The sequence below is a fragment of the Haplochromis burtoni genome, unplaced genomic scaffold, assembly GCF_018398535.1.
Source record: "Haplochromis burtoni strain Fernald_Lab_line unplaced genomic scaffold, NCSU_Asbu1 Contig_49, whole genome shotgun sequence".
NCBI lineage: Eukaryota > Metazoa > Chordata > Actinopteri > Cichliformes > Cichlidae > Haplochromis > Haplochromis burtoni.
In genome coordinates this window covers 2,452,108-2,465,991 of record NW_024582410.1, presented here as the reverse complement: position 1 = coordinate 2,465,991, position 13,884 = coordinate 2,452,108, and the positions used below count along the sequence as shown (strand labels likewise).

General features: G+C 41.1%; 1 protein-coding gene across 3 annotated transcripts in view; it reads right to left on the bottom strand.

Moving 5' to 3' along the window:
* Positions 1-13,884, bottom strand: part of pawr (PRKC, apoptosis, WT1, regulator) — a 75,918-nt gene that overhangs the window by 15,388 nt on the left and 46,646 nt on the right. For all 3 annotated transcript variants that reach the window (XM_042220503.1, XM_005923510.3, XM_042220504.1), the window contains exon 3: positions 4,960-5,085. In XM_042220503.1, the coding sequence (XP_042076437.1) occupies positions 4,960-5,085 (126 nt within the window). The remainder of the gene's footprint in view (positions 1-4,959; positions 5,086-13,884) is intronic.

The following is a 13,884-nucleotide window of genomic DNA, read 5'->3' as shown; positions in this document are numbered from 1 at the left end:
CCTTCTCAAGTTATCCCATTCACAAGCTTAGGCGTGTACAAGAAGATGAACCCAGGGATGACGACACTTTCAGTGAGACCCTGCGAGCCTTATCAGTATGAGTATGAGGTTTGAATTTCATTTTTTGCAGAGAGCTATAGGTTATAAATATATTAAACTGTTTTGCTTGTTGCTTTTTTTTTTTTTTTTTTTTTTTTTAAATCATTTGCTCTTTTGTCAGAACCTTGCACTGCTTCGCGATCCTGCACCACAGTCTAAGTACTCCAGACAGCTTTAGTCAGTTACACAGAGGGAACAAGTTATTTATTTCTACCAATATTCTTCTTTATGCCTGCTATAGTAGAAAATAAACAAATATCTTCCGTCTTTTTGGTGGATGATCAACAAGTTTGGTAAACATATTCAATTTAAATGTCACCATTAATTATCTGCAAGAATATGAATATTTAATGAGTAATCACAGCAGTGCGGGAGATGATCAGATTAAAATAACAGTACATTACAATAACACGACTCCAGGACCTTTAATACGGTTGGTAAGTTTTACTCTGTGATGTTGGAATAAAGGGTTGCTTTTAAAATTAAACTTTAATCATGTATAGTATTTCTGCACTGATGCAGTATTTGAAACTAATATTGGTGACATCTTGATGCAGAAAGCTGGACTGTATCGATGACAACCAGCCTGTCTGTTCAGTTGAATTCAGGTATTTCTAACAGTTAATGGTCAGCAGTTTAGAGTTATATCACAGCTTTTCTTTGCACTTTTGCAATTGTCTTTGACTTTACCGCAACCACACCGAGCATTGTGAACCACCTGCTTGGGATACGAGTCTGCAAGACAGTGTAAATGTACAACTACTTCACTGCATACAACACAAGCCTGTGTAACTTTATTTAGAATGTTCAAGCACCAGCGTCAGCTCCTACAACCCACATCGCAACGCTTACCAAGAATACACCGAGACAAACATCTACAGTAGAAATGAGCATTTTATCACTAGAATCGAGCACTCTACTTATTTCTGTGCTTTTGTAACCTGCTCCTTCTCCACAACACTCAACACCAGTTGGAATTTGTGATGAAACGCATTCAAAAGTCTTGGTTTGGACATTTATGAGCTGCTGTGGTCACAGATTTATGTTTTGGCAGCTCATTAAATTCAAAAGAAAAAAGAAAAAAGAAAATGAGAACATTTCTCAAGGATCAGCATCTCTGCCCATGAAAAGCTGATCTCTGGCATTCCAGCCAGTCGCCAAACAGCGCAGGGCTCAGTCGGTTTCTCTGCACAAAGCTGATAAAAATCACAATTTTACTTGGGGCATTCAATAAATCTGACAGAGAGAGAGAGGGAGAGAGATGCTCAAATAAGATGCATGATTGGCATTTTAAGGGATCCTGAGTAAACAGCAGCAAATACTCAATGTGTTGAGATATTTGCAGGTTCTGGCTGCAATTACAAGCTAACATTTTTTTTATCTTACCGCTCTATTGTTATACTCAAGCTGTTTTGCAGTCCTCTCACACATTTTATTAAGATGCTAACCACACCTGGCTGTCTGGGTCTTTGATGCCAGCTGAAGAAATAGATGTCAAAATGCCAACCTGGAACATAAATTGAAGGCTGGAGATGAAAACAAGGCTAACCTATAAGCAGCGCTGTAAACAGTAGCAGAAAGTCATGTTAACCTCTTGTCCTCCCTTTCAGATTCCTAAAAGACCTTTTCTTACCCCCTAAAGTGCCTGAATTAGAAGTTAAATTTAAGGATCTTTCAAATTTAACTCCCCCATAGTTGTTGCTGGGAGCTTGCCTGTCAGAGATAAGCACTGGTGGTTGGCCCATATAGCCATAATCTTGAACAAACAAAGGTGTGAATGTTATCAAATACTATTTTAGGCTCTACAGTGAATTGCACTTTGCTGCTAACACAGCTCCTGCTGGAAACGGCATGTGACGGGTTGCGAACACTTCCCTGCTGCTCAGACATGATGCTCTGCATCAGCACTGCTTCTTGGTGTTGAAAGGTGATAATGAAAAATGCAAATGTGGCTCCTTAAAGAGTGCTGGATGGAGATTGCCGGGGATATGCTTTCTCCAGGTAAAAGAGAGAGAGAGAAAGTGAGAGAAAGCTGAACTTGTCTGCCGTGGACCTGGCTCCTTAATAAAAGCAGAGGATCCAGAGGAATGTTCCACGTGGTTCTGGGCTGCTAGATCACTAGAACAGGTTTCCTTGTAGGACCTGCATACCAGAGGGAGGTAAGCCCTGATAACAAGGAGCACTTGCCTGCACTGGGTCTCTCTGATTATCATACTTATCAGATACATGTGCAGGAGAAGAACCGTGTGGGTCTGAGCTCTAATGCACAGACAGTGAACACATCTCAGACTAATTTAAATGCATCATGGGTCCCTTTTATAAACAGAGGCATTGCTGAATTTGAAACATCTGAGCATCTCGAGCAGCAAAGAAATACAGCTTGTTTTGGTTGGAAAATGCTCTGAGACCTGGGAAGGCAGTTAGCAGCAAAACAGCTCTGAACAGAAGGTGAACGGAGCTTCTTTTCAAAACTTTTTGTCCACATATCTTGAAACAAGCTAAGAGGCCTGGCCTGATGTTGTATATCATCATGGAGCTGACACAGAATTTGATCAATGGCGCCCAAGGGGAACGGCACTATTTTTTTTTTTTTTTAAACATGCTCCATCTTTGCAGATGTCTAACTGACAGCTCTGCTGTAAATCTGCTGTTCGAATTGTATCCCTCCTGTTGTTTTTCCTCCAAGTCTGACTTCTTCTGAACAAGCTGGCACCGGAGCCCCATGAGAATAGAAATATCAATTTTAGATGAGTGACAGTGAGACATCTAATGGTTAGTTCCTGCATAGCCACATCTGCTCTGAGTTAGAGCTAATACGGAGATGGTGAGATTAGATTCAGCCCATGCATGATCGGGCATATTCTGCTCCAAATTATAAACCGAGGGTCCTCCCCTCTACAAAACTGGATGCGTGGCAAAGAGCTGATTCTACTGAACTCCCTGCTGTTTGTTTACATGTAGAACACTTTATGTAAACAGTCGAATCCTTTTTATTATTATTATTTTTTTTATTGAGGCCACATCTCAGCAGGTACTGTCACAGTCTTCCTGTTAGTGTGGTTGTTTGTGTACATATTTCATGCACAAGCCTTTGCTTCGCGTAAATAGCCTCAGACAGTTCCAGCCCAAAACAAAATAAGCCTGCTGATGCATAACAGCCAATCCATCTGGAATGCGTCTCCTCGCTACATCCACACGAGCTGTCACACAGCGGCAGAGCCATTAGATATTCCTATTTATTTTTTATTTCGTTCAAAGGCCGATTATCATGTCAGTCAGATGATTTTCGTACAGGATGTCTGAGTCGTCGGTACACAGCTGGATGCTTTCATATCCTCTCTGCACTCGAGGTTATATTGAAAATCAATGCATGTCCATTAGAAGAGAGTTTGAAATTACATACACTGGAATATGAACTACTGTTCTGGTGAAAGACAGAAGTCAAATTACCAATGTGCCATTATTTATTAAGGCTCTGTTTTTACTCGTTCATTTACATCCTCATTGTACAGAACACCTGCTGGACTCAGACAAAGACCAGACGGCCTCTGCAAGAGCTCACTTCTATTAAATAAACACAGATTCACTTGCCAAGATTAAAAGATTCAGTTTGTAGACATCAACAGTGTCAGGTTCACACTCTCAAGAACCAGACGCCTTCTACACAAACCAGATTCTGCAGATTCTGAAATTTGATGAATGTGGCCCTTCACTTTGTTGGCCCGAGCTCCACTATGCTAACGCTAAGCGGTGGCGGGATGTGATGATCCTGTTGCGTTTCCACTCACGTTCAGGACAAAAGCTAATCATTATCAGTTATCTTTTATTTTTGTTTAGTCTATAAAATAGCGCTCTACAAGTATTCACAGGCCAAGATAAAGTCTATACACTGCTATTTTTTCCTTGGACACTCAAAGATATTTCATTTTGCGCAAATGGAAAAGTAAAAAGGTGCACGATTAGGAAGGATTCCAGCCATACTAACCAAAAATCTCACAGATTTAACTTGGCCATGTAAGTCATCCTCTTGGTCAGCGCTGTACCACTTCCTGGGTGGTACACTTTTAACCACTTGAACTTCAGTGATGTGTGCAGGATCTGCTCCGGTGTTTCAATCCAACGCCTCTAACTTATTTCAGAGGAAAACAAACCGTCAGGGAGGCACAGCTACTGGGAAGAGCAAGTTTTAAGCAAAGACTGTGGTCTAAACTGTTTGTCCCAGTTTTTCCTTCCTCTAGTGTTGCAGGGTGTTAACAGCAGGACTGTGAGCTCTTCTGCTGAAAATTCATTGATTTTCTGGTGGCCCAGTTCTCATTACAGTGCTCCCTGACCTGAAAGTCAGGCTGGTTTGACACAGAAGATGTTTGTCTCTCTAAAGTCCAAGTGCAACTGGTCTGAACAGGACTTCCACAGAGAAAACAGCAGGAGCACAATAAAGAGGGGACTGATTTCCAAAAAAAGAACTTTCTGATTACACCTTGCATCTCAGTGTTTAAAAAAAAGAAAAGAAAACGAAAAAAAGAAGTTAATTAGACCACTAAAAAACCCAGACTTATGAGGAACTGTTGCACCAGCTGCTTTGTTTGTTACATTTTGCCTTTAACCTCTTTTTCCATTGATGATGAAACACCAAGACACCTTTGTGTTTTGCAGCTTTTTTGCACAAACTAAGCATTCCCCGTGCCTCCCTGAGCTCCGAGTGTCTCCGTTTGGCCGCACTGATGTTACAATATGTAAGATACTCTGCTCAAAGACATAACAAGCGGAAAAAATGCTGGCTGTACTCTGGACATCCTGTGCTGAGGCTGATTTGCAAAATAAAAAAAACAACACTCCTTTTTATGTCATGTCACTTCTTACCAGTAAGTAGCCAGTGGCAGGGTCAGCTGTCATCGACTCATTCTGAAACGTGTTGGCCTGAACCAGCTCCTCCTCCTCCCTCCTGTCCTTCTCTCCGCCATCATCATCATCCAGCTCATCCAGGCTCTGTGATAAGGTGATGACAGACGAAATTAGGAAGTGAAGTGGACACAAACTATGTTTACATGCGCCATCTGTGTCAAGGTTGGTAAATTAAAGAAAACTTCATGCGCACAGATCTAACATTGGTCCCATTTTACCAAATTTGCATCATATAAACAACTTCCTTGTTGGTTGCATAACCGTATATCGCACGAGGGTTGAGGAATGAGGAATCATTTGTGCATTTGTGTTTTCAACAGGCAGCTTGTCAGCAGCCAAACCTCTTCTCTAAGCCAAGGTATGTTGTTTTTTTTTTTTTACTGTATACAGATGATAAATATATTGTTTTATCTAAGCATCTTAACAGTGAGAGACAAAAACAACAGCTTCAAGTGTTCACCACACTCTAAATATTCATGTGAGAACAAATCTCCTATAAAGCCAAATCAGGCCTTAACTTGTCCAAAAACAAAATGCTGAGTGACACACCGCAGGACAGCCTCCTGATGTTGGCCTTGTCGACTCACATTATTTGCTGTGTGTCAGCAAATAAAATGGCATTTACAGGTTTACTTGTTTTTTCTGAAGCAAAATTGGGGACAAACATAAGCAGAGAGTCAATTATTGGTGTCAGCATCAACTGTTAGCCACAGGTGTAGGTATCAGACCAGAACTTCACAACTGGTGCATCCCTGGTGCATTCACTAGTAGCAGGTGGGCGTCTTTTGTCCTGCCTCTGCTTGTTGCACAACAGAAGCTCCCTCACATTAATCCAGTAGTTTGAAGTGAACCATTTCCAGCTGTGTGCAGCATGTGCAAGCTGAAAAGTTCAGACAATGACTGACCTAATTATCACAATAATGTCAAGAATTCCTCTGTGAAAAAGGCTTTGGGACAGATTCTGTCTGACTTTTTATTATTTTGTATAAAAATATGCTCAGCTTGTTACTTTTTATACAATCTGCTTCTATGAATTCTTTATTCTCATCTGAAACTTTGTTTACTCTTCAAGATAAGTGTACAATCAAACCAACCCCACCCTCCAGTGCTTAACGGGTTGCTAGAGTCAGTCCCCCAGACAAATCCAACAGTAACTTCCTCATTTTATTGCAGTTGAGTGCACTGACAGATGCGTGGTGACAAGCAAGGTCATTCCCACAGTAACAGCAATATTGACCTCTGGCTCAACACAACCAGGGTCTCCTCTTAATCCTCTTCAGACATGGTCACATTCACTTCCAGGAATCCCCCAGGAGCTACAGCTCAAACACTACCCTAATGCCAGATGGACTCTAGTACGGCAACAGGAAAACAGTCTGCACTCGACCTTTCACCTCTTGAGGACAAGTCAGGGGGGGATTTTTGACCACTGGAATGTCCCTTGAAAACACAATAAAAGACACAATATAAACATACGGAGTGCAAACATCCCTTTGACAGAGGCTAGCAGCTTTCATAATCAAAGCAGAGAGCTTTCGAATAGTCTCGGAAAACCAACTTTACTTCTGATAATCTTAATTTTTTATTTTTATCTTAAAATATCTGCACAGCCCAAACTTCACACTGAGATGGAGTACGACAGAGTTACTGGGTTCATCTGTCAGGAGCGGCGGAGATGCATTGCACAAACACATCTCAACACTGACGGCCGGATCGTGACACGAGACAGAACGGGGGCCAAACTCCCAGAGGGGACAATGCAAACCAGGCTTTCCTGTTTTACACCGCAGGGTGAACAAAAGATGGCTGCCCAGCAGACCCTTCATCGGTAAAAATAGCCTTACAAGGTTAAAGAGGAATGCAGTCATTTGCAAGGCTTTTCCTGCCAAACTGTTTATCAGTTGTCCTTGGGGGAAATGCCAGTTCCTTTTGAGTCTCACTCAGAGCTTAATGCTAGCACTCTCCTCCACCTCACCGGTGCTCTCATCATCTCCCACACAGACACCTATTGGAGGTATCCCACGATGGGGCATAATTAGGAGATTAAGAGCAATGATATATGGAAAATGCCATAAAACAGAGTTCTGTCTGTGTCAACGCAGAGTGGATTGCGCAATGACTAACCACTCTGCTATGCACAAACTTTCCTAAAATGTGGAGTTGGGAATCTCAAAGTTTGTTTTGGAAAGAGATGGAGCCCACTTTGCTCTCTAGTATTCCAAATTGCTGTGCTTCTTTTTATTTCAGCTAAAGGAAAAGGGTATCTGTGTGAGTCCATATAAGGGGTGTTTCTGCTCCTGACATCATCATAGTGTTTATTTTTCTGGCCAGTTTCTTACCTTGGGCCAGCTGGGCAAAGCACTGAAAGTGCTGAAGGATGAGCGTCCAGGGCATTGACTGAATGCCTTGAGCAATGTATTTGCATTTCAACATTACACATAATTTCTTCAGCCCAAATAGTGTCACAGAAGTAATGCAATGTTCTGTAGCACCACTGTAGGGGCCTCGAGAGTCCCCCTCTGAAACGCATCACTCTCCACAAGTTTGTACATACAAGGACACACTTATAGCAGCCACTGTTGGCCTATTCTTTGCATATTTTAAAAACACTTTTTATTTCTCTGTATACAAATGATATAATCTGGCGTGCATTTACCATTTTGCAGACAATTTTGTGCACACTTCACTGAGGCTAAAGTTCATTTATAACATAATCTAAATAAGTTAAGAAATTAAGAAGTGAAGAGCAAAGACACGTGTCCTCCCCCAAACAGTTTTGGAGAGTCGAGTGAATGCTGCCCAGCTGGGACCGATTATCTGCGGGAGAAGCACTTTTTACACAATGCTAAACCCTAATTAAGATTAATTAAAAATACAATGAATGTTCTAAGATCATTAAATGTTGAGCCAAAATTGAAATGTACCAAAAGTCAAGGCACATACAGTAAACAGAGGTATCAGTTTGTGTACTGATGATATTAAAAAGATCATTACAAACTTCAGTGTTAGAGGACATCTCTCCAGAATCCTCTCTGCTTCCTGTTTACAACAGGACCAAGTGTCAGGGCGTGTTTACTTAAGAAAAGCACATATCCTGCTCCGCTTCAGCCTCCAGGCCTCTGACCGTCACTCTCCACATGAAGAATAAAAGAAGCTACATCTGGAGCAGAGCTTCACGGTCTACTGGAATGTGTGTTGTGGTTGGAAAGTTTCTCCGCAGGGAGGAAAATGATCACTCATCTATTCTGAAACTCCATCTCTGGCAGCAACAATGCAAAGGCTACAGTCTTTGTCTGCAGCACAGCAGGCTGTCTGCTTTACTTCCCTGCTCTTTAGCTTTTAAATGTTGGTCAAAGGGATGCTGTGTGATGGGAGAGGTGATGGGTTCCCAAACTAAAGTGGCTACTTTCAAATCATCCACATGAAAGACAACAATAAAAAAAAACATTTTAACTATAGTATGCTAAAGTCTATAATCATTATTATACACTGAATTTTCACATGCCAAATAGGGTGAACACATCATGATCTTGAGAGTAAGAGAGAGCTTAATCTAACAGAAGTAGCAGAAGCCTGCTTAATCTACTTAAGACATATTAAGATAAATGTCTTATTTTAAAATGCACAAAAAATAAAGCCTCAAACTGAGATCATTTTAGTTGGTTGAACACATGATTCAAGTTTCAAACCAAGTGTCCACAAAAAGCTGCTCAGCAACAGCTCAGCAGAGGTAGCTACAGCTGCAGTGACTTCCATGGCAACCAATCTGTACAAACTCACAATCTGTATTCAAGGGAGAAATGTGTACAGTGTGTCACTCGTCCAGTCTTCCTCCCCTTAGCCCCCCATGGCTGTTCTTCCCTGAGCCTGGTACTGCTGGAGGTTTCTTCCTGTTAAAAGGGAGTTCTCCCTTCCCACTGTCGCAAACTTCATAAAGGGGGTTGTTTGATTGTTGGGGGTTCTCTGTAGCATTGTAGGGTCTTTATTTTACAATAAAAAACACCTTGAGACAAAGATAACCCAAGAAAATTTAAAAAAAGCAGTTTTTAAATGATGATTTCATTGATTGAGGAAGAAAAGATATGTGGATTAGTCAAATTCCTTTTTTTTTTTTTTTTTATTTTTTTTTTTTTTAGTCAAATTCCTGACCTGAATCCAATTGAGATGCTGTGGCATGACCTTAAAAGGGTGGTTCATGCTCGAAAACCTTCCAATGTGGCTGAATTACAACAAGTCTACAAAGATGAGTGAACCACAATTTCTCCACAGTGCCGTAATGAGACTTTTTGCGAGTTATCACAAACACTTGATTGGAGTTGTTGCTGCTAAAAGGGTGGACCAACCAGTTATCAGGTTTGGGTACAATCACTATTCCACAAAGGGCAATGTTGGTTTGGATTTTTTCCCCTTTAGTAATAAACACCTTCAATAAGAAACTTCAGTATGTGTTTTTACTTATCTTTGTCTAATATTTAAATTAGTTTGATCTGAAACAAACTGTTCATCCAGATGTAGCACAAAACGCTACGTCCGGATGAACAGAATCAACTTTTGGAGACTGCACCACAAAATGTCTGAGCTGCAGGAGGGCCTGGATAGGAGGGTCCCAGGATGACCCCTTTACACGTTTTGGCTTCACTGCATGTTCACCTTTTAACCGTTTTGTTTTGGCACGAGATAGCCTGTCCCTTTTACTTCCACTTTCTCATACTCTGTGCAGATCCAGTCTAAACATACATTCTGTCAAACTGCCAACAGCTCGACCACTTAGTCCTCAGATTTACCTCCAAACAAGCAAAGGGCAGCTCCAACAAAGGCACGCTCGTATACAGCAGACTTAATGACTTCTGTGTATTAATCACCTGCCACTCGCCACAGCACAGTGACTTCATTAAGATGATCTATTAGGGAAGAGGTAAACTGGCACACCGATGCCCACTGTCTTTTAATCAAGACTGCCAGTCAAGCTCAGGTAACGGGCACAGACAGGCACAGCACTGCGCTCAGGTATGGCAGAGATCAAAGAGAGGACATCCGCCCCGGAGCTGCAGGCTGATTAATGTGACACCACCGACTTGCCAAGGTCGCCGTTAGGTGCGGCAGAGGTATGCCAACTCTGAGCAAGAGTGAGACATCATTTGACATCCCCCCCAAAATACGACTGGATCATCGCCAGGAAAAATATTACATTTAATTCTCCAAAGAAAATATTTTCTGTTGCTGCCTGTGGCCTCCAACCAAAAAAAAAAAAAAAGTTTTCTTTAATCAGCTACTGGTATGTCTGAAAAAAAGGCTGAGAAGCAGAAGACACTAGATATCCAATGTGGGGGTTTTAGTGTGAAAACAGGGTGAATGTGTGCGTCCAGAACTCAAGCAACTGAAGCTTGAATATGTCCAAGATCAAATGAATCATGATTTTGGTTTCTTAAGTATTTGCTGAGTTGTTATTAGGGTTATGATCTGATATCCTTTTCTTGTTTCTTACGTCTATTGTGTTTACTACTTTCTGCCCATACCAATTGTCTCACTCGTGTCCAAGTAGCCAATCAGCTTCCAGTGTACCACCACAAGTGGCCAGATCACCTTTGCTCTTCCAGAATCTTACCTTTCCATCCATCGCTTATGTTCCTTGATTTTATTTTTTCCTTGTATTTTCTTGTGTATTAAGTCTTGTTTATTTTTCAGATTTTTGCTGCTCTCCTGGTTTCTTTTGGTGGATTGCATTTGGGTGCTCTGCTTCTGTGGTTTGTTATATTTCCACATGCCGACACATAACCAACATTTATACAGAGGAAAGGACATAAAAGGCACATAAAAGCACCACTTCTCAAAACACTAAAGCTGTATATTTTAAAAAAGGTCTACCACCACTTCATTTATGATTTATCACAGTTCACAAACCCAGTCCCGCTATATCTATCCTTTCCAAAATCAGATGCCTTTGCATTTGGTTTAAGTCTCAAAACTGTACAAGAGGGCCTTTTTTTTTTAAAGATAGGGTTGTTTAGGGACAGAGTCGAGTCAAACAGCGTACATGACTTTCCCAAGAATCAAAAGCTTTCATTGGCCTCAAAGCCCCGGGCTGCTTTCTTTAAAACAGTCTGTTTATCGAGCAAAATCTTTCACTCTTCAGCTTTGAATTCTGAGTCTTGACCCTCATTTTCACTCCAAGTGAGAATATAATATTTTAATCAGCACTTCGCCAGACCTCAAAATGAGTTCCCTCTACACGGGGGGTTCTGGAGAGGAAGACGAAAGAAAGAGAGAGAAAAAATACTTTCTGCAAACAAACAGGGGCACGCTGTTATTACTGAGAGAGAGAGAGCAGCATCAGCTTCCTCGGGATGCGTTAGCCTGGGATGAAGGCCTGAGGGCAGGCCAGTTGGGCTCAGCAGGTCTGGGCAAAGATCTCTGACAGTCTGCAAAAGCTTTAATACATGTGTGGGAAACAACTCTATTCATGCTTTTAAGTTTGCCAAACTTGTTGTTCTCCTGTCTATAACCTCCACAGTAGGTTGGAACAGAGCACCGACTTCGACCGGGCTTGTAAACAGACTGGCCGCGTGTCCGTTTTAAGTATGCGCTGGCAGGGTTGAGAGGATAGAGGAATATTTACAGTTTTGGGGAGGAGGGTCACTGTTTAAATGGCACGTTAAACTCCAACACCGCAGACCTCCACCAACAACCACATGGCCCCTGCTCAGCCCTCGGCTCAGTGATGTGGTACTCAGTGAGAAGTCTGAAACCAGAGACAACACGATTGCAGAGATGCCCGTGTCTCCATGCATGTGGTAGACATGCAGAGAGAAGCCACAAAGTCAAATTGGATACATTTGCATAAATATTTAAAATGTTAGTCCCAAAGAATTGTATTGCAGAGTCTGGTTCTAATTTTCATTAATCTTGAGCCCTGATATTATTATTGGCCCTAAAAATAGCATCAGTTACACTAAAACCAGGTTTATTATGGGGAGTTAAAAGATTTCATATATAGAGTTCACCTGTTCACATCAGTTCCCCAAAGGAATTGTATTTATTTTCCATCCTTGGTGGGCAACACAAAACCATGGAACTGTACAACTGAGAGAACAAATAATTGGAGTTTATCAAACAGAAGACTACTGCTGTGCAACTGCTGTTACAGAGCGAGTTACAGTGGACCCCGCCGGACTAGAGGCACGTAAAAGAGTGTTAGACAGTCTAATCATGTGCTCGGCCACTAACAGTAACAGCAGCCAAAGAGAGAACTGCTTTTACCAAAGTAAGCAATTACTGGTAATTTACAGCAAAATTAATGAGGAAGCAGTACAATTTTTTACTTTCCTAAAACCTCGCACTCTATTTAAAAAAAAAGGAAAAAAGTGAAGCTAAATCCCATCATGACATCTGAATTTACAATTTTCTGTAGAATCTCTTGGAAAAAAACAAAACAAAAAAAAAAAAAAACAGATTCCTGGTCCAAATCTATTTGGATTCACATTTTTTCCTTAGTTATGTTCATGACTAGTCCACCAGACAATTAAACATTATCCCATTTGCTATTTGACACCCCAAAATACTAGTTTGTTACACTACTTATTACCATTTGAAACAATAGACAGCGCCAGTTAACTGCTGGTTCTAGGCTGTTACGTCAGCGCTGTAGCCCCGTCACGACAGCTGCACTAACAAGCTCAGTTCTGCAGTACTCTGGTGCACAAAGTAAAAGGTTTAAGGCTTTAAGGTTTATAATCACTCGGCTGGAACAATGTCTAACTGCTTTCTGATGGAAAAGAAGGCTGCTGGTGCTAACGCTGATCATTTCAGCCCCAGTCTGTAAAGTTGATATAGTGTGTGTGCATGTTACGCACAGTGCCACATGTTTTAGTAAGACATTTTTCCCCATTACATTACATAAGTAACAACCTATCGTAATGCACGATGCCTTCAAAGGCAGCTCTTCAACGTGGATTGAGAGAAGCACATGGGAGGTCAAGGGAAGACTACAGATAACTTGTTTTCCCCTGGTTTAAGTAGGCTTACTCGACTACATCTCTGACCCTCAGCTGACCATAAAATGTTTGTGACAGTAACCCCTCTGCATGCAAAACTCGGAAGGCTTTAACAGTAGCAGCACAGCAGATTAGCCGGATTTTATCAACATGAGCCTCCTCAGCTGAATATCAGTCCAGCTGACTCACTGCATCAATGAGAAAAACAGACGTGTTTCACCTGTCAAACTCTGGCACAAAACAGTTATTATCAATTCAGATCCAGCTGTGGATGAGTTCTAAACTGCTCATTCTAAGCATGACATCAAGGTGAAATTAGGAGTTATATGAAGCAAGTGACATTCTGTGTCAATGGAATACAAATTGTATGACAGGCTGTGCAAAACTATTTGGTCTTGCTAATGGCTGACATTAACCAGTCTTGTCAAATGCCATGAAATTGTGTAATTACAGTTGTTCTTTGGATCCATTGATCCAAAGTTGAATTTTGTTTACATTTGATTAGATTTGCTCAATTAAAGAAAATTAAAAATTCTCACTCCTGTATCAATCATATTCTAAAGCACCTAATCCACTTCATGCGTCCATGCTACATGCATTTATTATTTTTGTTTGTTTTCATTATAATTCTGAAACCTAACCAATACCTGTTCTTTGTTTCTTCCCAGGCATAAACATTGTTATCTCAGGAAACTAGAGCGCAGACAGGCCCTCTGCCTCATTAACAACGCTGACCCGGATCAGAGGGAAGGAGATGCGTCTTAAAGTAAGAGCACCTTCAGCAAATCAGCTCTTTTGGTTTTCTCTAGTATCAAACATATTGATGATCCACATCTCGGCTCAGAAGTTTTAAATAAAAATTATTTTCTTTTTTGTCCAAAATTACTTTGGT